A 25,380-nucleotide genomic window follows, 5' to 3' on the forward strand; every position below is an offset into this window, starting at 1 on the left:
CGAATCACTTCTGCAGTTCTTTTGACTATACTGAATCACTAGAATCAGTGACTGACACAGCGCCACAGTCAGCACAGTTCAGTACGTGAACCGAATCACTTCTGCAGTTCTTTTGACTATACTGAATCACTAGAATCAGTGACTGACACAGCGCCACAGTCAGCACAGTTCAGTACGTGAACCGAATCACTTCTGCAGCAGCAGTACAGTTTAATTGCAAATAAGCATTATTATAATGATGATGATAGCTACTAAACAACAACAACAACAACAACAGTTGCAGTAGAAGGGATAATAATAATAATAATAATAATAATAATATGAATCAGAATTGATCCCCAAGGAGAAATGTATTTTTGTTACAATAACTGTGTAAATAATAGCCTATGTATGTGTATATAAATTTGTTATTATTTTTATTTTAAATCTTCTCAAAACAGCCTGCCCTACACTTTACCCCCCACCCCTCCCCCTCGCGTCGCTGCTGCTCAGCCTGCACTGAGTTTCTTTCTGTCTCCTCTACTCTCATAACTTTATGTGTTGAGATAATGGGGACGTGTGTTTTTTTTCATGTGGCTTGAGTTAGCCGTTAGCTTGGAGAATGAATGGAGAACGGATGCCAATGGCATGAAACATATCCCCGCGACGGGAGGAGAATCACTCGCGGCATTGGGGCAAGCAGAGCAGAGAGCGAGAGCGTTGTCGTTCACTGAGTGATTCATGTCGTTAATCCGCGGTGAACGAATCGTTCGCTCTGTCCCTCCCCCCGCCCTCTCATTGGCTGCGTCGTTCGCCGACGTCAAGGGTTCAGTGAGTCACAGAATGCGCCAGTTCCACTCATACCGGCATGGTCGCAGCGGAGCTCAACTGAACTGAGAAAGGAACGAATCAGTTCATGAAGTGATTCGGTTCAGTACGTTCACTCAAAAGATTCGTTCTTTCGAACGAATCGTTCGCGAACGACACAACACTAATCGGCGGGCCAGCTCTAGTGTTAATTTGATATCGCCTCACGGGCCAAGTGAAATTACACGGCGGGCCAAATTCTGCCCGCGGGCCAGAGTTTGACACCCATGATATAAATCAATACAATCAGTTAGCATGTTAGATGGTTGTGCATTTGAGCTAGGTGTGTTTTGATGCCACACAAGCGCGGCGCAATGGAGTGACGTCAGACGGCGACTAGAGACCCGTCAGCGAATGCTATCTTACTGCAGAGCAACTTTATGGATTATTATATTATGTTTCACTTTTTCAGTGGATTATTATTTGCCTGTAGATTTCTGGATCGCTAAAAGGATGGTTGATGAAGTGCTGTAGTGGCGTTTGTGACTGGTGAACAAAGCGCGTTCACTTCAGACTTGATACCAAGTGCGTGACTTTAAAGGACTTTTGAATTAGAAATATTGTGTGGTGGTGGTGTTGTTTCCTTATTTGTGATTATTCCAAGCTGATAAGATCCTACACATATCCTTTTTATGAGTAGCAGCAGCATTTGAAGTGAAATGTCATAATTACCACAGTCAGCTGGATTTAAAAAAAATACAGATAGCCGGATCATTTGTCCAGGATCTAAACGGTACTCCTGGACCAACCCAATTAGAAACCGGTACTAAAAAATATCGGTACTCGGTAGGGCTGTGGATTTTTGGGCACCACACGATTCAATTCGATTTTAGGGGGTAACGATTCGATTCAGAATCGATTTTTGAATCAAAATCAATTATTATTATTTTTTTATATGATTAATTCCATTCCTCTATAAAATTAATAAAAGCTTTGATTAATTTATGTATTACTTAAAATATATATAAATATATACCTTTTTTAAATGCTAGCCAAACATTTAATAAAGTCAAATACAAATAAGGCAACAAGAGAAGTATACGTACAGTAAATCTGTACAGTTGATATGTGACAAAAATATTATTTGCCTGTGTGGCTGGACAGGACAGATTACAATTTTTTAAATAAATATATATATATATATATGAATAGGGGTGTCAAAAAAATTTTTTTTTCCAAATGAATCGCCTTTCTTACTTGTAACGATTCTTAATCGATTAAAAAAAATCCTAAATGGATTTTAAATATATATATTTAAAATCAAATGTGTGTCCAGCTTTTGGGGGAGCAGGAGTCCTAACTGCTTTGGTACACCTGCCGATGACAGCCATATGACAGCCTTAAGTATTTTCAATGAAAAGAAAGGTCAAGAACTTGTAATGATTCTTAATCGATTAAAAAAAATCCTAAATCGATTTTAAATATATATATATATATATATATATATATATATATATATATATATATATATATATATATATATATATATATATATATATATATATATATATATACACACACACATATATATATATAATTAGGATTTTTTTTTAATCAATTAAGATACGTTACAAGTAAGAAAGGCTTATACATATACATATATATATATAGATATATATATATACATATATTAGGGGTGTGGGAAAAAATTGATTCGAATTCGAATCGCGATTCTCACGTTGTGCGATTCAGAATCGATTCTCATTTTTAAAAAATCTATTTATTTTTAATTTTTTTAAATTAATCAATCCAACAAAACAATACACAGCAATACCATAACAATGCAATCCAATTCCAAAACCAAACCCGACCCAGCAACACTCAGAACTGCAATAAACAAGCAATTGAGAGGACACACAAACACGACACAGAACAAACCAAAAGTAGAGAAAACAAAAATGAATATTATCAACAACAGTATCAATATTAGTTACAATTTCAACATAGCAGTGATTAAAAATCCCTCATTGACATTATCATTAGACATTTATAAAAAGAAAAAAAAAAAGAACAATAGTGTCACAGTGGCTTACTTGCATCACATTTCATAAGCTTGACACACACTGTGTCCAATATTTTCACAAAGATAAAATAAGTCATATTTTTGGTTCATTTAATAGTTAAAACAAATTGACATTATTGCAATCAGTTGATAAAGCATTGTCCATTACAATTATAAAATCTTTTTACAAAAAGCTACTACTCTGCTTGAAAATGATTTGCAAATCATTGTATTCCGTTTATATTTACATCTAACACAATTTCCCAACTCATATGGAAACGGGGTTTGTATATATATATACACATACATACATATATATATATATATATATATATATATATATATATATATATATATATATATATATATATAAAATCGATTTTGGATTTTTTTTAATCGATTAAGAATCGTTACAAGTAAGAAAGGCAATTCATCAAATATATAAATGTATATATATAAATATATATATATATATATATATACTGTATATATATATACCTGTATATATATATAATTTTTTTTTTGACACCCCTAGTACTCGGTATACATCCCCAATCTCTACAGTGCCACTACAGTTATGAATCACAATTTGTACTCCATAAAAGTGATTTCATTCATGATAATGGTATTTGTTCACTATCTTGAGTTTGCTCATAATATCTCGTGTTTTTACTACCTGTGTCTTCAGCATCTCAGGGTCGTCCACTGCCACACCATCCCGCTTTGCGCCCGGCTTCCAGGCGTTCTCTGATCTTTTCAGCTTAACATCGGCGTTCACCGACACGTTCATGATGATCTTCCTGGGGGGAGGCCGCCGTGTGCCCAAGGTCATTAGCTGCGAGTGCGACAACAAACAGGGTGTTGATAATACAATAATACACACACTATGTAAAACACTGACGTGGTGTTTACATGAACAATTTTTCTTTGCTTGACTACTACAGCAGTTGTGGCAAATGAAAACTCAGGAACCTGCCGTCTACTTTACAAAATAAATGTCAGGAGTGACTTCAGGATAGAAATGTTGCTCATCTACGATTACAGGCATGATTAAAGTTTGACTACAAACCTTCTTGACACATCGGTCACTGACTGACATCCTGAGGGTGAACGTGGGTACTCGTGCAACTCACCATAGCGCCTCGTGTGCTGCTCATCTGTCTGCCAAAGTCTGCAAATGCAGGTGTAAAATCAGGTCCCCTGGAAATCACCCTGGGATCCACCACTCGAGAAGGCAGCTTGTTTTGGTTCACCTGTGCGACATGAGAGAATACATCCTTAACAGCAGTGTCACTCCGCTCACAGTCAGAAAAAGGACAAACATTTGGTAAATGACAGCCATACGATATTACGAGTTGTTTTCCTTGCTTGCTGTCTTTTCACAGTTCAGACTGTATGTTATGTGAGTCCGGCTCAGCGGGCCGTCCAGCGAAACAAGTCGGAACCAGATGTGGAAGAAAAGAAAGGAACCCATGAGAAATGATCGTGGGGGGAGGAGAGAATTTCACTTTTATTTTAAATTTAGTTTATTGGCTCTAACCTTTTCTCTGGTCTTTTTCTCTAAGATCTGACACTACTGGTCTTCATCACACAGTTTAGAGCAGGGGTGAGGATGGGGTACTTGCTAAGTGTGATTTGAATCAAAACAAGCGTGAGCTGCATGCGGTAAACATAAAGCAATGTCAAAACTACACAGAAAGCCTTGGTGGCATGATGAACATTCAAGCAGTACCACTTCAGAAAGATACAAACCCAATAAAGTGGTTGTATGCTTGGTTCTTCATCTCAGATATAAACTTATGATAAGATGCAGCTTGCCTCCATTACAATAATCAAATCTTAGTGATGTAAGCACCCTTTGAGGGGAAAAAAAAAAAGAGGAATATTGAGAAAAAAAAAGGAACATTTCTATCAGCATAAAGTGCTGCCACGCAAAACACGAAAGAAAAGTTAGAAAATCAAGATTACATTTCCTGCAATTGGGCTTGTCTCACAAATGTGCATGGCATGACGTGCACAAAAATCATTGAGCTGCAACAATGCATTAAGAAAGAATGTTGCAACAAATCGGACATTTTCCAGCATCCAACATCAAACAACTCTTCCCTCAACCACGAGTCCACGACCATCATCGCTTGCCTGCAACGGGAAGCTAACGCCAAATACTAGAGTGCGTGCACATTGCTTCAAAGTACGGATTTTGTTTTGTGTTGATTTTTATATAAAAAAGTAAACAAGGGCAGTTATGTGTGGTTAAAACAAGGCAACAGCTAAAGAAGAACTTCCCAGTTTATCCCTTCTTTATCACACAGTATAAGACTACAGTGGCCATAAACAGTTAGCTTTTACAGCTGGGGTCCCTAAAGTGCGGCACAGGGACCATCTGTGGTACGTGACTTGTTTGTCATTGGCCCTAGGCACGCGCAAACATTGGGAAAACAGCAAGAAACAAAAGAAAAAAACTCGATGTTGACATAAGCCAATAATAACAACACAAAACAAAACCAAACAAATATAATATATAAATATGTAAGGGTAGATTTTGCTTTGGTTTTTGGCTGAAACCAGAGATCTTAGGCTCGAAAAGGTCGGTGACCGTTGGGATTGTAATCATCCAAATGTGTTTAGCAGCAAAGTTGTCAACGTTGTGGCTCAGAGAGCGAACGGAGGCAACAAGAAGTAAGCTAGCCTGACGGTTAGCTAACCGCCGAGCTTGTTTCCGTGGTGAGATGGTCTCCCCCTCCTGCGGCGTTTAGGCAAGAGGAACAACAAGTACCTGCAGCTGAGGCGAACGATTAACACATTTGGTTTAGATCAGTGGTTCTTAACCTGGGTTCGATCGAACCCTAGGGGTTCGGTGAGTCGGCCTCAGGGGTTCGGCGGAACCTCCGCCGCGGAGGTCAAGACACACCCGACTCATCGTGTAAATAAAAACTTCTCCCTATCGGCGAATTATGGATACTCCCAGTCTTTGCGAGCAATCCTTTTCGAGGGTGCTGGACATAAAAACGAAGAAAAGGAACAGGCCTTGCTGTGAAAATGACATGAGAGTGGCACTTGCCAAGGTGAAGCCACGCATATCTAAACTGGTCTCTCAAAGGCAACAGCAGAAGTCACATTGATTTGCAGGTGTGTAATTTGTTCTGAGTTCATGCACTGTGTTGGTTTTGTTCCTTGAACAAGGTGATGTTCATGCACGGTTCATTTTCTGCACCAGTAAAAAAAACATATAAATTTGTCTTGGATTTGAAAAAAAAAAAAAAAAACACATTTTATTTTTCACTAAAGAAGGGTTCGGTGAATGCGCATATGAAACTGGTGGGGTTCAGTACCTCCAAAAAGGTTAAGAACCACTGGTTTGGACCCTATTTTTATTGGCATTTCATTCAAAAAGGAATGCTGAAGTAATAGTTTGACGTGAACAAGATGTTTATTGATATTTCATTAAAAAATCGACAAAAAAAAATCTATAAAAACACAAATTTCCGTGTTTTCGCGGAAATTTCACATGCCTGAAATGTACAACGTCGCTGGTCTCAACTCTAGTTAGTTTTTTTCTTGCAGTGCAATGCGAGCCTCCAGGCGTAGAGAAGGTCAGGTCATGCAGTTTACAAATCAATACGCATGCTTGGACATTTGAGCAGCACTGCTATCCTGCACTAAAATGTCACAACCAAGACAAAACTCAGCACCATGTCAGGAAGTGACAGGCGGGAGCCAGGTCTAGTTGTAGCGCTAGAGCAGGGTCAGCAACCCACGGCTCTAGGCGGCTCTTTAGCGCCGCTCTAGTGGCTCCCTTCAGAGTTGTGTGAAAATGGAAAAAGATGAAGAAAAAAAAAAGTTTTTTGTTTTATTATATTTTCTATAAGAGAACAAACATGACACAAACCTTCCTAATTGTCAGAAATCCCACTGTTTATGTTATACATGCTTCACTGATGAGAGTATTTGGCAAGCACCGTTTTGTCCTACTAATTTCAGCGATCCTTGAACTCGTTGTAGTTTGTTTACATGTACAACTTTTTCCGATGCTGCCACAGAAAGATGTGTTTTATGCCACTCCTTTGTCTCATTTTGTCCACCAAATGTTTTATGCTGTGCGTGAATACACAAAAGTGAGCTTTGTTGATTTGCTGGAGGGCCAATCCGGCATATTTGGTCAATCCATGATTGCAAGCTAATCGGTGCTAACATGCTATTTAGGCTAGCTGTATGTACATATTGCATCATTATGCCTTGTTTGTAGGTATATTTCAGCTCATTTAATTTCCTTTACTTATGTCCTCTGTGTATTTAATTTATATTGGCATGTCTCATGACACATTATCTGTACGTAATATTGGCTGCATTTCTGATAGATGTTTTCGTGCCATGTTGTTCCAGACAACAGCAAACGTTAACCAGCTCGCAAAGATTGTAATAAATCCAATAGAAAAAGACAGCTTGCCGTTTCTTTTAAATTGGACACACACATCTATATTGTTGACCATTCTGTGCCAGTAATTTTCAGAACGTATCTCATCCTGTGAGAAGCCTCCATTTTACTAATGATTTCCAATGTTGCAAAAATTGTAGAATAAAAATTAAAATCCAACATTTCTGTCAACAAAGATTTGCGTCAGCTTTTGATAGTAGGCTATTATAGCTACCGTATTTTTCGGAGTATAAGTCGCACCTGCCGAAAATGCATAATAAAGAAGAAAAAAAACAAATATAAGTCGCACTGGAGTATAAGTTGCACTTTTTGGGGAAATTTATTTGATAAAACCCAACACCAAGAACAGACATTTGAAAGGCAATTTAAAATAAATAAAGAATAGTGAGCAACAGGCTGAATAAGTGTACGTTATATGACGCATAAATAACCAACTGAGAACGTGCCTGGTATGTTAATGTAACATATTATGGTAAGAGTCATTCAAATAACTATAACATATAGAACATGCTATATGTTTACCAAACAATCTGTCACTCCTAATCCCTAAATCCGATGAAATCTTATACGTCTAGTCTCTTACGTGAATGAGCTAAATAATATTATTTGATATTTTACGGTAATGTGTTAATAATTTCACACATAAGTCGCTCCTGAGTATAAATCGCACCCCCGGCCAAACTATGAAAAAAACTGCGACTTATAGTCCGAAAAATACTAGATACTTACATCATGTGTTCCCTTCATTATAAGACTTTAAATTTTTTGCGGCTCCAGACAGATTTGTTGTTGTTGTATTTTTGGTCTAATATGGTTCTTTCAACATTTTGGGTTTCCGACCCTCATCGTGAGTAGGCACTTTCATTTGCCTACCTTGTCAAGCACCACATCACTGATGGGCGGGAGACCGTCGGGCTTCTGCACACAGGCAGGCATGAATTGGAAGCTCAACAGGACATCCCTGTCATACTGCCGCTTCCTCTCTGCCAGGTCTAAAGCATTAGATAGATTTCAATAAAAGCTGATCAACAAGTGTAAAGGCAGGGCCCTCTCTGACCTTCTAGGTCCTGTGAGGCACCAGTAGAGTTATCTTTGTCCCCGGGCGAGACTCCGCTGTCGCTGCTCTCAGTCTCAGAGGTGTGGCCCGCCCCGTTCCTTAGAGGCTCCGGTTCAGCCTCGCCGTTCTCCTCTGAGACAGCCAGTTTCCCATCAGCATCCGGGCTGCCGGCAGAAGCAGGAACGGTGGTGGAGGTGAAGACTGACGGTGGGCTCGCTGGCCCGCCCAGCAGCGCCGGATCCACAAGGACTGGGTCTATGGGCCGGGGTTGGTCCTGTAGCAAGATAAAGTTCACAGATTGATGGCCCTTGTATCCCCAAAGTCTGTCCATTCCCAGCAAAAGTGTGTGTGCTTTTCTGCTCAGCAATGAGGAGCAGAGACAGAGCTGAATGATGGATAACACCCTGCTGGAGCAAAAATTCACGTCTAAGCCACATGTGAAAACATTTTCACCATGATTTATGGTGCCTTTCCTTCCTCCCGCTGCCCTTTGATACACTGAAATGTGATTTTCAAAACAAAAGAGAAACTAGCTTAAATATGTCTCGGCATCTTCTCCTACCTCGTGCTCCTTCAGAGGTGCATCTCCAGCGTGAATCACTTCATTTGGTTTCCTCCAGGTCTTTGGTATAACAGGAGAAGTTTGATTTACTGCAAATAAAAGCTCAACATTAGGACTTTGCACTTTTAGTTGACACAAACCACACACAGTTCAAAGGTGGATAGTTTTCACATGGGTGTACATTTGGAACAACTACTGTACATTCCGGACTATAAGCCGCTACGCTTTGCACCCTGCGGCTTGTTAAACGGTGCGGATAATTCATGAATTTTTCTTCGCTGATGGCCTTAAAGCAAATAGCTTTTTTTAAACAGATGCAAATATACTTAAATGGTGTGTTATTTTTTACTGCTATGGTGCCACCTTTTGGACAAGTTTGCTTTAATTGTGACCAGACCGAAAAAGATGCCACACGGGACCTTTATTACAGCAAAGGAGACGGCACTACCGGGACACAAGCCGATGAAGGATCGCCTCACACTGCTGGTTTGTGCTAACGATAGCAGTGACAACGGGAAGCCACAGCTCGTTTGTCACTCTGAAACTGTTCCTCAATGCCACAAATAATAGCCAACACAAGATAAAATTAATGTTTTTTATTGTAGCATCATGGTGGGTAACGTTTTGGTTAACCATGCACAAGAACCAATACAAATCCGTAATTTGAGGTTCCACTGTACTTTATTAACGCCTATTATTTGTAGGCATTCGTGGGCCAAATAACATGATGAGGCGGGCCAGGTCTGGCCCCCGGGCATTGAGTTTGACACTTGTGCTATACATAGCTACGCCATAATCTAATTTATTGCAATACAATGTTGCTGAGCCCTAACCTATGGCTTTCAAAGCCCAGTTTGAGAATACCTGCTTTAAAGATACATACATGTGTATGTAAAGTACGTACCTGGAGTAGGAGTATTTAAAGATACATACATGTGTATGTAAAGTACGTACCTGTAGTAGGAGTATTTAAAGATACATACATGTAAAGTACGTACCTGGAGTAGGAGTATTTAAAGATACATACATGTGCAGGTAAAGTACATACCTGGAGTAGGAGTATTTAAAGATACATACATGTAAAGTACGTACTTGGAGTAGGAGTATTTAAAGATACATACATGTAAAGTACGTACTTGGAGTAGGAGTATTTAAAGATACATACACGTAAAGTACGTACCTGGAGTAGGAGTATTTAAATACACATACAGGTAAAGTATGTACCTGGAGTAGGAGTATTTAAAGATACATACATGTACAGGTAAAGTACATACCTGGAGTAGGAGTATTTAAAGATACATACATGTAAAGTACGTACCTGGAGTAGGAGTATTTAAAGATATACATGTAAAGTACGTACCTGGAGTAGGAGTATTTAAAGATACATACATGTAAAGTACGTACCTGGAGTAGGAGTATTTAAAGATACATACATGTAAAGTATGTACCTGGAGTAGGAGTATTTAAAAATACATACATATAAAGTACGTACCTGGAGTAGGAATATTTAAAGATACATACATGTAAAGTATGTACCTGGAGTAGGAGTATTTAAAGATACATACATGTAAAGTACGTACTGGAGTAGGAGTATTTAAAGATACATACATACATGTAAAGTACGTACCTGGAGTAGGAGTGTTTAAAGATACATACATGTAAAGTATGTACCTGGAGTAGGAGTATTTAAAAATACATACATATAAAGTACGTACCTGGAGTAGGAATATTTAAAGATACATACATGTAAAGTATGTACCTGGAGTAGGAGTATTTAAAAATACATACATATAAAGTACGTACCTGGAGTAGGAATATTTAAAGATACATACATGTAAAGTACGTACCTGGAATAGTAGTATTTAAAATTACATACATTTAAAGTACGTACCTGTAGTAGGAGTATTTAAAGATACATACATGTAAAGTACGTACCTGGAGTAGTAGTATTTAAAGATACATACATGTAAAGTACGTACCTGTAGTAGGGGTATTTAAAGATACATACATGTGAAGTTCGTACCTGGAGTAGTAGTATTTAAAGATACATACATGTAAAGTACGTACCTGTAGTAGGAGTATTTAAAGATACATACATGTGAAGTTCGTACCTGGAGTAGGGCTCTTCCTGGTGACTGAATGATTATGTGACTCTCCTTCAGTCACAACACCATGAAACTCGGCTCGTACTCTGGAGACCAGGTCCTTTTTGTCCAGGGACTTCAGCTCGTCGACCTCTGCTGTGGCCTGAACCAGCGGCGGAAGGCCGGGTGGGACTGCAGGGGCTGGGCTGGAGGTCAGGGCGACTGGCACCACGGCCAAAGACGCCATAGGAGCGAGCTCAGCAGCAATGGGAAATGTTTCCGAGGGGGAGTTCTCTTGGAAAGCAGGAGAAGAAAGGAGAGGTCGTGTTCCAGCTGGGAAGGCGAGATGTGGCGGCTCGTGACCTGGGGAGTCCGCTTCAGCCTCAGGGTCTGCAAGACCATTCACGGCCTTGGGAGGGAGCGATGGCGAGATTGGGGGGGAATCTGAGAAGGGCTGGTCTGTGTTGGGAATATGAGGCGAGGCTATAGAAGGTCTGTGGTCCCCGCCAGAGGGGGAGGGGGGACGGTCACCTGCATTGACCACCGAGGGTGGGAGGTTTGCAGGGGCCGGCGGTGAGGCAGGGAAGGCAAGCTCTGGTTCCACAGTGGAAGAGTTTTCTGAAATGGGGGTGCTGGCCTCCAGTCTCTCCGAGGGACCTTCTGGATGCAGAAGCCCGGGTGAGGAACCCTTTTGAACAAACGGCTCTGGTTTTGGGCTCCCTTCTGGAAGAAAGAAAAGTATTTTTGTTCAACTTTAGTGTTTGAACTGCTGTCACATGTGATATTAGAGTTTGGTCAAATCAATGAACACTGTATGATTGGTTTGACACTGGAACACACTAGGGTTGTACAGTATACCGGCACTAGTATAGTATCGCGCAGTCAATACGTCATGACATTGCTGGTTTTACGAGCAGAGGAGCATGTTCTGCAGCACCCACACAAGTAGTACTTACTAAAGATAAAGGTGAAGTTATAACACTGAAACGCCATCAGGAAGAGGTGCTTTAAAACATGGCGAGCTAGCTAGCATCTAACACCCATTCGCAGTCTGCAGTGTTTTAGCTACTTCTAAATCACTATTTCTCGCCTCCATGGCGACAAATAAAGTAAGTTTCTTACAAGTATCATTATCACTGCAGGACGAGGAATAGCTAAAAATGCTTCACTACACACCGTAGGAGGATACAATAGCTCACCGGCGTCACTGCTAAGAAAAGATAGCGCTCCTGAATGAAAACAAATGCCATGGGTGGACCTACTCCTACATCCACTGTAATGAAACCAAATACAAGAGCGTATCTAGTCGATACTACTATGATTACATCGATATTTTTTATCGTCAAATTTTTTTTTCCTTTTTGAAAAATTCATATGTTTATAAACTCAGTAAATACGTCCCCGGACACATGAGGACTTATGAGGAATATGACCAATGTATGATCCCTAAATTTGTGGTATCATCCAAAACTAATGTAATGTATCAAACAACAGAAGAATAAGTGATTATTACATTTGAACAGAAGTGTAGATAGAACATGTTAAAACAGAAAATAAGCAGATTTTAACAGTAAATGAACAAGTAGATTAATAATTCATTTTTACAGTTTGTCCCTCATAATGTTGACAAACTAATAAAATGATAAATGACACAATATGTTATTGCATACGTCAGCAGACTAATTATGAGTCTTTTTTTGTTTACTTACTAATAAAAGAAAAGTTGTCTAGTATGTTCACTATTTTATTTAAGGCCTAAATTGCAATAAGAAACATTTGTTTAAAGTACCCTAAGATTTTTTGTTAAAATAAAGCCAATAATAAACAAATTTGTGGACCTCTTTATTTAGAAAATCATCGAAAAGTATGGAAATACATTTTGGTACCGGTACCAAAATATTGGTATGGGGACAACCCTGGAACAGACTAGTTTTTATTTTCTATGGGAAAAATAAACAAAGTAATCTAAACAAAGTAACCCAAACATAGTTCGTCTTATTTAAAAGATTCCACTGGATCTAAAGCGAGGAGAGGCACACCTGGCACTGGTTTGGCATCTGGAGCCGCAGTTGTCACGTCTTGCTGCTGAGGGGGGTCCAATGCAAAGCTTCCACACGTGGCATGCTGTGGCTGCAGCTCCGGAGTCTGCCTGTTGCTCACTTGCTGCTGCTATTTGAGGTAGAAAATGTGAGGATAGTGACATAACAACTACACAAGATGGAGGCCGGCATGAACACACTATGCAAAGCAGTCCAGATGCAGATTTGAGCAGAAACAAGCAGTCCATGGTGTGGTTCATACGAGAAGTTGCAAAACGACAGGAAAGACGGATGGAAAAAGGAGGAAGAAGTTTGATGAAGCAAGCAAAGTTTGGGCTTGGATGAGCAGTAAAGGAGCCCTACCTGACGGGGTGTGGGAGTGGATGAAGGAGGAGCGATAGGAGGCGTTGAGTTCCTGCTTCCTGAGACTCCCGCCATGATTTCCTCAGTGATGTCCCTTCCATCCTGAGTGGGGTCACAGATACGAATCTGGGAGGGAAATGGCAAAAAAACACACCTCACTAAAGCACACGGGTCTAAGAACCTTGCTTCATGTACCGTAAATTCCGGACTATAAGACGCTACTTTTTTCCTACGCTTTGCACCCTGCAGCTTATAAAATGGTGCAGCTAATTTATGGATTTTTGTTCGCTGACGGCCATGAAGCAAAAAGTTTTCATTAAACATGCAAGGACACTTAAATTGTGTGTTATTGTTTGTGCTATGGCACCATCTTTTGGAGGCGTTCGCTCAGAGCCGCTGCAGCTGGGCAAATGACTACAAGTGTTTCCTGCTGTTTGAAGCTTAGAACCGGGATATAAGTGCAGTTCCATCTTCTAGTCGTCCATAACGTTTCTACTCATATGGATTCTTCATTCATCACTCCAAGCAACGTTTCTAAGTTTTACAATATAACTAAAACAGTTCTTACTTACTAAACCGTCCCATGTGTGATGTCTGTAGAAGTGTTTTCATGCATATTTGTACATGCTATCATAATGTAATCAAGCTAGCGTCGTTAGCAGTATCTACTATGCTAACACGTTTACGAGTATCTGTGTTAGTGCTATGGCATTCTTTTTGTATTGTTTCAGTTTCACAAATATATCAGTAAATTCACCAAAACGTCACTTATTGAGTCTGTTTAGCTGATTAGAGAGCTAGCGTGCACAGCTAGTGGGTCCATGACGATGACTTCTGTTTTGTTTGATCAGCCGTTTTACTGGCGTGTTACTGACACCGTTTGGAAACAATTAAGGTTTGTAGATAAAAACGTATGAAATATTAGTGTTATAGTCTGCTGCGGCTAGTATATGGGGAAAACATTTTTTCTTAAAATTTTGTGGGTGCAGTTTATAGTCCGAAAAATACAGAATTTGCCAGATGGAGAGAGCTTAGGCTAATTATTGTAGTGTCTCAGATTTTTTTTTTTTTTTAAATATTGGATCCAATTTTAATCACAGCTGTATTTATTTGAAGCAAACTACCACCATACTTACGGTTTTCTTTTCACGCTTGGCTGGTGGAGGTTGCTGTGGTGTAGGCACTATGTTGGGCGGCGAGGCAGGGTACACGGTCTGCCCTGGGTAAAAGGATGGGCCGGCTGTGGCAACGGGGGCAGGGACTGACGGTGATACGGGTGCGTGATACCTGAGGGAGTCTGAGACAAGTCACAGGAGAAAAAACAGGAGAAACATTTTGATGATGCCAGGGTTTTTTTTGCCTTCACGTTGGGTTATTATAAGAACAACTTACGATACGGGGTAGAGTACTCCCCTGGTCCTGGACCTGGATAAAAGGGGCCAGACCCCGGGGGCTGGACAGAATACTGTTGAGGCGGCGCCACATAGGGCGAGTTGTGTCGATACTGCAGGAAGACAAACACATTGCTAAGGCCAAGAGGGACAACATTTACATCACATTGACTTTGCTTCACAACAAAATGTTTTTTCATCCACCCAACCTTTTTACTCATCACATTGGAAAAGGGAAACAAACTGCAGAGTTACAAGCTCGTACACAATGAAGAATAAAACACATCTGGCGTACTCATCAGGTCTCCACCATGTATTTGTCTGACAGACACTCTTACAAAATGACACAGAGCTTCTAATTTTTGTAACATTTATTTTCATGCTGTACTTTTTTCAAATCTTTTTTTTGCCAAAATATTAATGATACGTTGGCATCCACAAGTCACATCTTGTATAATAGTTGCGAACCAGAGCCGGATCTTTGAAGTGAAGGACGGGATCCGGCTCCCACTCTTGAACTAGAGCGATTTTTAAAAAATTGTCTTTGAAAGCCGCTTTGGTCAAAATGTGTGGCTGAAGCACATTAGGTCTCCACCGTGTATTCCTCTGACAGACACTTTTACAAATGTGGATTTTTTGTTGCACCTCTCCACTAGGGACAGGTGGGGAAAATAATCTTGTTTTTTTTTTAAACCGTTATAAATTCGTTGAGTGAATGTCAATAATGGACCATCAATGTATTTATTGTAAATAAAATTATGCAGACCATTCTAAAATGTGGCTGGCTGCTGCGAGCCACCCCACATTCGATTAGCTCCTTTATTTTAGGGCACTTATGTTCTAGTTTTGCACACATTTGCAGTCATTTAATAAATGAGATGGCAATTAATTTCTTGTTACAAATGCACTGTTTTAAAAAGTTGCAAGTAGGGTTGTACAATATACCGAAACTAATATAGTACCGCGATACTAATGAATTATATTTGGAACTATACCGCCTCTAAAAAGTACCGGTCCCCCAGCCCCCCGTCATCGTCATGTCATGACATTGCTGGTTTTGCGAGCAGAGGAGCATGTTCGGCAGAGCACAATCATGGAGTACTTACAATCAGACACAGTGTGTAGACAGAAAAGGGAGAATGGATGCATTTTGGCTTAAAAACTAAAGATTAAGGTGACGTTATAACACTGAAACGCTCTCAGGAAGAGGTGCTTTAAGACATGGCTAGCTAGCTAGCGGCTAAAGTCCATCCGCAGTCTGCAGTGTTATAGCTACTTCTAAATCACTAATCCCACGTTAATTAAAATGCAAAGTAAAGCCTATTTAATAGAAATATTATTTGTTACATCATTAATTTGAGCACTGCTGTGATTCGGTTAAAGATAATCATAATATAACATTTTCATATAATATGTTAATTTCCTTTCTTTAAGTAAAAAAAAAAGGTCAAAGACAAAGCTATTCGGTTTCTTGTGAGTATATACACTTCACTGCCGATGTGGGGGCGGGGGGCGCCACCTAAAATCTTGCCCTGGGCGCCAGATTGGTTAGGGCCAGGCCTGCTTCCATGTAAGATCAACGTACAAACAGTGGTCGCAACTTGAAAGGCACACTCTTAATTTTTCAACAGCTTCAAATGAGCATCTTTACTCGTCAAGCTGAGAACAACACCACGGCACACTTCCCCCCTTCCCAATAACAGTGCGGTGCACCGCATGCGGTCTGTCTGCGCGAACACAATGAAGGTTTCAAAAAAGTACCTTGCACAAGCATAATGTACTTAAAGCTCTTATTGATACATTTACATAATACTGGTCAAAATTGTCCAAAGATGAGTTGCACCAATACATTCAGGAACCCTGAAGACTAACTCTGAAAAACATCATGAAATGTGTTCAGTGCCTCACCTGTTGGATGTAGTATTGTGGCGCCTGAGGGGAATGGAAAGGCATGGGCGCCATGGCCATCATGATTGCTTGATTAGTGTAGACGGCCGCCGTGGGAGCCTGCGAGCCGGGCCGTATCGTGGGAGTGTTTGTAGGGAGGGTGGGCCTTGCCGTCTGCATCTGAGCCCTCTGGAAAAACTGTAGTAAAAGACGAGAGAGACGCTGGGTGAAAGGGAGGCTGAGGTCTCTTTGTGGCATAGAAATATCCTCCAGGTTTCAATAATCTCATGGCGTTCATTAAGTCACAAGTTATCAGTCAAAAAGCAGTATGATAAACTGATGGCAAAATATCTAGAAGGTAGGAATGTCTAGTGGTTAGAGTGTCCGCCCTGAGATCGGTAGGTTGGAGTTCAAATCCCAGCCGAGTCATACCAAAGACTATAAAAATGGGACCCATCACCTCCCTGCTTGGCACTCAGCATCAAGGGTTGGAGTTGGGGGTTAAATCACCAAAATGATTCCCGGGCGCGGCGCCGCTGCTGCCCACTGCTCCCCAAGGGGATGGGTCAAATGCAGACCACATCTAGTGTGTCTGTGACAATCATTGGTACTTTAATCTTAATCTAAAAAAAAAATAGATTTTTAGATAAATCGATTCTTAATCGATTAAAAAAACAACTTTTTTATTTTTCAATCTGTCCTGTCCAGCCACTCAGACAAATCATCATGTTGATGTAGATTATCTATATCTGTTGTACTTTAGAAAAGAGAAGTGTTGGATACCTCTGTTATTTGTATTTGTCTTTATTAAATGTTTGGGAAGCATTTTATTAAACAAAGCAAGTTTTCTTTTATGTAATATATAAATTTATCACAAGCTGTTTTCTATTTATTGGAATAATGTAGTTAATCATAGAACTGGCATCCAACGTTATTGAAAAAGTATTGATTTTGAATCCAGAATTGATTCTGCCAATCATGCGATGCCCAAAAGATCCACAGCTCTACTAAAAAGGTACGGGCGGTTCCACTCCAATCCTGTAGGTGGCAATAAAATGCATTACCGTCATCTTTTGTCCACAACAGCACCATCAGCAAGTAGACTGTAAGTGCAAAGACTAAAAACCATTTCTTTATCTGTACCAAATATTTCACACATTTGGTGGAAATCAGCTGTAGTTTTTACACGTTAGCGGTTTTCTAGCCAACTGTAACCGACCAACATACAAAAGCCATCATACCTCTCACCCTGCACTTGCTAGCTTAACTGCGGTAAAAACATACAGGATCCCTTTAGTTGGATATTGTCGATCATTTAAATATAAGGTGACCGACAGTCCGAAGGACATAAACCCAGTTCAATGACATATTCCATACCCCAAAGAAGGTGCTTTTAATGTTATCTGTAACTACATGAAGAGAGTGTACATCGCCATTGTGACATCACAGAAGCTCTGTGCTTTGTGGAACCACCTTTGAAGCTCTTTTTGGGCAGAAATTCGTCCCAGCCCGTTAGGAAAAAAGTCAGTTCACCATTTTCACTCTTCCCAGGCCTCTTTGTAAAGAAATGTAATTACATTTACATAATAGAAACATCTGCCTCAAATCAAACTTAATACCACCATTCATTGTTTCAATTCAGGCATGTGCACATTCTTTGAGGAAAACTGACAAAAAGAAGAGGAACATTTTTATCGGCACAAAATGCTGCGACGCAAGCCCCAAAATAAATAGTTGATAATCAAGACTACATTTCCAGCAATTGGGTGCATTTCTACATCACATTTTACCTTTATTTTATTCTCATCTATCAACCTTGTTTAGTTGGCTTTTTGACACTTCCATGTCCAATTGAATGTACCACAGAAATGTTTTTTTTTTTTAGTAATTTACTAACATTATCATTGGAAATGTCATGTTAAATTCTATAACATGCATACAAAGAACTCGTTGACCACTATTTTGTAGCCACGCCTCCTCAGGTAATATACTTCCGGTTTTGTGACCTCTGTGTACATCCACCTCTGTGTACATCCGTCACGTCAAAAATATATTTTCTTGCCGGCTACCAATAACTACAATTGGTTGGGAACTAACAATGTTGGGATTATAATCCTCCAAATATGATTAGCAGCAACGTTGTGGCTCGGAGAGCAAACGCAGGCGACATCAAGTAAGCTAGCAAGATGATGCTAACTATGCTAACTAGCAAGCTTGTTTGGTGCGACGTTTAGGCAAGAGGAACAGCGAGTACCTGCGGCTGAGACGAGCGCTCAACACATTTTTTTTGGATCCTATTTTTTTCATATTGTAGTGGGTTTTGTTATCGTTAGCGTTTCGGTCGGACGGGTTTTCGCGGGACACATTTCCAGTGTTGTGTGTTGCGCGAAGAAGCCACGGATGTATATATACTGCTCCAATGTTGATAATAAAACAAAATTAGCTCCATCTTTTGACACTCCTCCTTCGACTCCCATCCTTGCACGCTACAATATTTCATGAAAAAACCAGCAGAATTTATATTTTGAAATTAATGTTAAAAAAAGCGGATTTCCGCAGACATTTTACATGCCTGTAAATTGTATGCAATGCAAAGGCTACAGACGTGACCTACTTGGTTAGTTTACAGTTTATAATTTAAGCCCATTAAAAATGAAAAGCCACCAAAAAGAGAATAGTGATGGTAAAGATAACAAGTGTGACGAGCGAAGCTAAACTTTTTGCGACAGGAACGCATCAGACTGCTCACTACACTATAACTAACCTGTCTAATCAGATATCACAAGGCTGAAAATGATTTTAATATTTATATCTACCTACTACAATGCGTCTTCTTTTACTTAATCATACGATACAATTTATCATTTAAGAGTGTTAATTAAAACATTGCCTGTCTTGTTTTAATGGCTACAGTTTGAGCTAGTAACAAACTGATTTCTCAGAACCACTTGAAAGTTAACGAGCACCATGTTTGACTTTGGACATTCCACATGGAACTTAACATGGAACAATGTTTAGAGCTTGTTCTGGAAGGCAAAGGAAGTCAGCCAAAAGAGCAAACAGATAATTATGACTGTGACGGGCGTGCAAATAACAGCCATATCTAAAGTGTGCCCCCAAACAACTAAGATCCGAATCAGCTGTATAGTAAAAATAGCTGGAAAATGGCAAAAACATAAAACATCTGGTTGAATGGTGTTTGTTGTAAAAGGCCTTGTGGAAATAGGGCAAGTGACCTGGAAAGGGTTAAATATGACTATAAAAGCCAGTCACATATTAGTCATCAGACAAGTGTCTTGTAAGGTGGACTTGAAATAAATCCCCTCCAGAACTGTATCCAGGTAACAAGCAAGGGGTTACTAACAGGCACACAAGAAAGTAAAAATAAATAAAACCTAATTCATGCATCTTTCATTCTGCATGCTTTTTGTTCAAATTTGCAAGCTTGTTAAGAGATGAGTCATCATGAGGAACATACAAAATGGCCACGTTATGAGTAGACAAAAATCAATGTTCCTCTGCAAAGGGTCCGTCAAATGAAACGTGGGGGGAGGGATGGCATCATTTGGGGATGAGCCCTCATCATTATCATGCCATGCAGGTCTGCCAGGGCAAACGTGTTACCTGGATGGGCCTGAATCCTCCCTTGAGAGCAGGAAAGAGAGAAAAAGCCAATTGCACTGGTGAGACTGCACACACATTTCCATCTACCTGTCACAGACCACTCAGGAGAACAAAACCAGCCGCGGAGCGTGAGATGGATTAGAAGAAACTTAACAGGAACAATTATCTGCTTGTTGACACCGAGTAGACCATCACAGGCACGCTTTGAAGGGCTATGCTCTCACTCGTATCTTCATCTCACGGTACTCATTTGGCACGGTGCAGCCATAACGAAGCTCCATGGCTGTTATGTTCCACCCTAGCTGTAATGTGAGAGACTGACTTCTAAATGTGTATTCACACTTGATACCATACAATAACAACAACAAAGTCCTATCTTGTTGTGGCTCATGGGTAAGGCTGCAACCATTCATCCAGTAAATCCATAGTAAAAAAACACATAAATTTGTATTTTGTTACTTCTATGATTTGTTTAATGAGTAAAATAAGCACAAGAATGTTCCAAAAGGGGGCCCAACTTTTCTACTACAGACGGGCCTCAAATATTAACACTAATTATTTAATAATAATAATAATACCTGGGATTTATATAGCGCTTTTCTAAGTACCCAAAGTCACTTTACATGTAGAACCCATCATTCATTCACACCTGGTGGTGGTAAGCTACTTTCATAGCCACAGCTGCCCTGGGGTAGACTGACGGAAGCGTGGCTGCAATTTGCGCCAACGGCCCCTCCGACCACCACCTATCATTCATCATTCAATTCACCGGTGTGAGTGGCACCGGGGGCAAGGGTTAAGTGTCCCGCCCAAGGGCACAACGGCAGCGTTTTGTTTTTTTGGATGGTAAGAGGCGGGGAGTGAACCTGCAACCCTCAGGTTTCTGGCACGGGTGCTCTACCCACTACGCAATGCCGCCCAAAAAATTTAATAATTCTATCTAAACTACAACTTTTTAAAATGCTATGAAAGCATGTGTTAATCACAAAGTTGTATCTTTTAACACAAACCTTAGGCTTTGGCAATGCTTATCAAAATAAATAAACAAATCAAATATAATGCAAAAGAAAAGACTCATAAAAACTGATGAAAAATACATTTACAAACAGTTATGCCTAAAATAAATACAATCTAACTAAATTAATAATAAATAAATAATTTATATGTTTCTTTACTAACATGTCAATTAAATAATTTGTTATCATTTTTGCGCTTTAGCTTCAGAGATCTGTTTGATATGGTCATTACTGCCACAAGTGGTGGAAAAGTGCATTACATTACATGAGTATGACGCGGCCCGTACAGACCACAGCGGGGCAACAGATATATTTTGGTGGCCCTATGAAACACTGTCCATAAAAGTTATGAGCAGAACCGGTGACAAAGGGCAGCCCTGGAGGAGTCCAACCCTCACTGGAAACGGGTCCGATTTACTGCCGGCAATGCGGACGTGTAGGTGGGATTGAGATAGTCTTCAAATTATTGCTTCCACCGATCCACACCATCCCCACCATACACGGTGTTGACAGTGTATGTCCGAGTTTCTGCTGCCGAAGCCGCGCACCGCTTGGCCTGTTGGTACCTGTCCACTTCCTCTGGAGACCCACAAGCCAAAAGGACTCCTTCTTCAGCTTGACGACATCCCTCATCACTGGTATCCACCAGCCAGTTGTGGGATTCTCAAACTCCTCTACCACGATAAGGTCGTAGCTCAGGAGAGGAGTGGAAGGTGCAGCTAATACATGGAAATTATTTTTTCTTTTAAAATTTAGTGGGTGCAGCTCATATATCGGTGCGCTCTATAATCCGGAAAATACTGTAACTATTTTATCTTAAATTCGAATAAGAAAAATTTAATTACGCAGAAATTAATTTTTGCGGCTGACTTCATCTGGCCAAGATCTTTAGTTCTCACTGGATCGGTTCGCAGCTGAGTGTGAAGCGACTGAAATTAAAATGAGCACTTCCAAGTCCAAGTCCATGGTTCTCAACCGGAAAAGGGTGGAGTGCCCTCTCCGGGTTGGGGTGGAGATTCTGCCCCAAGTGGAGGAGTTCAAGTACCTTGGTGGTCTTGTTCACGAGCGAGGGAAGAGTGGACCGTGACATTGACAGGCGGATCGGTGCGGCTTATGCAGTGATGCGGGCCCTGTATTGGTCCGTCGTGGTGAAGAAGAAGCTAAGCCGGAAAGCAAAGCTCTCAATTTACCGATCTGTGTCCCTATCCTCAACTATGGTCATGACCGAAAGGACAAGACCACGGGTACAAGCGGCCAATGAGTTACCTCCATTGGGTGGCCAGTAGGGATGATACTCGAAACCGGTTTTCCCGGTTGTTCGATAAGAAAAGAACCGAGTCCTCGGACTCGAATCCCTTTTTGAGAACCGGTACCCGTTATCGAGACCACTATAGTAAAGAAAAAGAGTTGGTTCTTTATTCGAATCCCTCGGAACGAATCCCGTCCCGACCAGAATGCTCCTTCAGACATCACAAGAATTTACGTCACGTAGCTCAGTCATTAGGAGCAGATAGCGAAAGCAGGAAAAACAATGGAATAATAAAGTTCAAAACAATATAATCCAATGAATAACTTTACTGAGAGATTTGAGCAGGGTACAAACACATGACGAACACTTTTACGACCAACTGGAAACATAGCAACCAGGCTAGCAACGCACCTCCTTTACGGCAGCTGGCGCAACGTTCTTAAAGCAACCGCAGCACATACATATATATACAACATATATGACATTTTTTTAACTTTTGTTTTTCTTTCCTTGTAAACAAAACAAAATCACACTGTATATGTGTTGTCTGTCTAATTATAAATAATGCAGACGAGGCGTGTTGGCTGAGTTCTTGACGTTTACTTTCACGGGTGACGACATGCAACAACACTGTTCGGGGCTACCGCGCATGCTTGTCACTCCCGTTGCATGATGGGTAGTGTAGTTGTTATGTTCCCTAGCTCATAACATCACATCTTTCCCCCTATAAAGAAAGATTTTAACTCAATAAAGTGTATTTCTTTTTTTAGCTTTAACTTTTCATTTTTTAGCATTGTAACCACATTTGCAAACAACTTTTCTCTTCATTGAATTTTCTTTCAATAAAGGAATAAAGCGCAAAAATGTCAAAGCATCATAACAAACAGTTAGGTCAAATAGCAGCAGAAGTGCACTTTTTGGAGAGCTGTATTATTTTCAGTTTTGTGCCCAAGGGACTGATTTTATTTAACACTAGTATTATTTACACACATATAGTGATCACAGAGACAGGTTGTTTTTGTGTTACTGTATATATTTGTTTTTCTGAAAAATCCCACTTAATATACTTTGGGTAACAACAGTCAATATTTATTTTTTTATTTATTTTTTTTTTAGGGGGGTAACAGTCAATATTTATTTATTTATTAGATTTTATTTTTTTCTTATATAATAAAAGTGAGCTTTTGTTAAACCAAATATTGTGTGTTTTTTTCCATATACAACAACCTATCTGGACTCGATAAGAGAATCGATAAGGAATCGGTTCGATAAGAGGATTCGATAATAGGCTCGAACTCGATAATTTCTTATCAAACATCATCCCTAGTGGCCAGGCTCTCCCTTAGAGATCGGGTAATTTGGGAAGAGCTCAGAGTAAAGCTGCTGCTTTACCCTTTCCCACATCGAGAGGAGCTAGATGAGGTGGTTCGGGCTTCTAGTCAGGATGCCCCCTGAACGCTTCCCTGGGGAGCTGTTTAAGGCGCGTCCGACCGGTAGGAGACCAAGGGGAAGACCCAGGACACGGTGGAGAGACTTTGTCTCCCACGAAGTAGCTGGGGAGAGGGAAGTCTGGGCTTCTCTGCTTAGGCTGCTGCCCCCGCGACCAGACCTCGGATAAGCGGAAAAAGATGGATGGATGGATGGATAATTAATTAGTCAACAGAAGGAACAGACAGGATTGTGAGGAGGTCCTACTATCCCAAATATCTCATGGGGTGTTGAGCTTTAAAAAAAATCTCCTACTCCAAATGTTGGCAGCTGAGGGGGAAATGGCTTTATCATCCATTATGAACAGTTTGAAAGCAACTACAAGTGCCAAACCTTTGGGGTAAATAGACAGTCAAGAGCTTTTTGAACTATTTTTTAAATATTTTCCACCAGGTTTGCCTTTTTGGGAGCACACACAAACTGGCACTCATATAAAGGATGCCATTGAAATGCAAAAGATGTTATGTACACCAAATACATGATAGAAAACTAATGCCTGTTTCAGGACCATCTCTTGACCAAGCCAATTAATTTTCTCGCTGCTGCACGTCCAGTGTGCGACAAGGGCACAATGGACATTTCTCCATTGGAATAAAAAGGCCACTGTTTGGCTTCATCTGCTTCCCAAGTCCACATCCGCACAACAGAGCATTGCGACAGTTAGTGACAGCCAGTGCATGCACTCTGTGTGTGTGTGTGTGTGTTTTCACGCAAAGGCCAGCACAACACTTTTTGACCTCATATGACATAAAGTCAGAAACAGCACAGTGAAGTGATCTGACTGTAGTTTGACATCTGGAGGACGTGACCGGTATGACTCAGCAAGTTTCACAGACACAAAGCATGCTTGGAGCCACAAGGTGTAAACACATTTACACAGCCAGGCATGACCTCCTTAACATTCTCATAACACTGAATCATAGGAGACAAATATCAAGCTGGACCATTCAGTACTTGGCTGTATAGTATGTTGTTGCTCAACACCGTACTATTTACTTTCACAAATGTTCTGTCACAATACTGCTGTGAGAGTCAGCCTGCAAAATATAGCAGCATTTCCACGGATTACATTCCGTACACCATCATTTGAACATTAAATTGAACAACATTACCGTCATCAGGCCTGGGCGGTATTATAGTTAATACCGGTATATTTTAGAAAGCGGTATATATTTGAGACAATATCGCCATATCGTTTGCTCTTCTTTGCGCCTGACGGGCAAAGCACAGGGTATCTTTGGCTTACTCCAGCCCCTTGCGTATTTACGGAGGCGTCTCTGACACACTTAATGCATCAGACTTTTAAAAAAATATGGCGCGCGGTGCAAACTTCTCCA

At 40.4% G+C, this 25,380-nt stretch overlaps 1 protein-coding gene across 12 annotated transcripts in view; it reads right to left on the reverse strand.

The window, feature by feature from the left end:
* The window catches only part of eif4g3a (eukaryotic translation initiation factor 4 gamma, 3a), a 126,021-nt gene that overhangs the window by 37,452 nt on the left and 63,189 nt on the right, over positions 1 to 25,380 (reverse strand). For 5 of the 12 annotated variants that reach the window (XM_062037761.1, XM_062037757.1, XM_062037755.1 and 2 more), the window contains 11 exons: positions 16,688 to 16,864; positions 14,781 to 14,892; positions 14,525 to 14,685; positions 13,389 to 13,514; positions 13,026 to 13,155; positions 11,014 to 11,709; positions 8,903 to 8,991; positions 8,341 to 8,614; positions 8,157 to 8,275; positions 3,982 to 4,101; positions 3,525 to 3,683 (listed from right to left, as the gene is read on the reverse strand). In XM_062037761.1, coding sequence (XP_061893745.1) covers positions 3,525 to 3,683; positions 3,982 to 4,101; positions 8,157 to 8,275; positions 8,341 to 8,614; positions 8,903 to 8,991; positions 11,014 to 11,709; positions 13,026 to 13,155; positions 13,389 to 13,514; positions 14,525 to 14,685; positions 14,781 to 14,892; positions 16,688 to 16,864 — 2,163 coding nt within the window. Of the gene's footprint in view, positions 1 to 3,524; positions 3,684 to 3,981; positions 4,102 to 8,156; positions 8,276 to 8,340; positions 8,615 to 8,902; positions 8,992 to 11,013; positions 11,710 to 13,025; positions 13,156 to 13,388; positions 13,515 to 14,524; positions 14,686 to 14,780; positions 14,893 to 16,687; positions 16,865 to 17,907; positions 18,161 to 20,290; positions 20,312 to 25,380 lie in introns of those variants that run through there. The other 7 variants (XM_062037752.1, XM_062037760.1, XM_062037754.1 and 4 more) reach the window with 3 other exon arrangements.

The sequence above is a fragment of the Entelurus aequoreus genome, linkage group LG26, assembly GCF_033978785.1.
Source record: "Entelurus aequoreus isolate RoL-2023_Sb linkage group LG26, RoL_Eaeq_v1.1, whole genome shotgun sequence".
Classification (NCBI taxonomy): Eukaryota; Metazoa; Chordata; class Actinopteri; order Syngnathiformes; family Syngnathidae; genus Entelurus; species Entelurus aequoreus.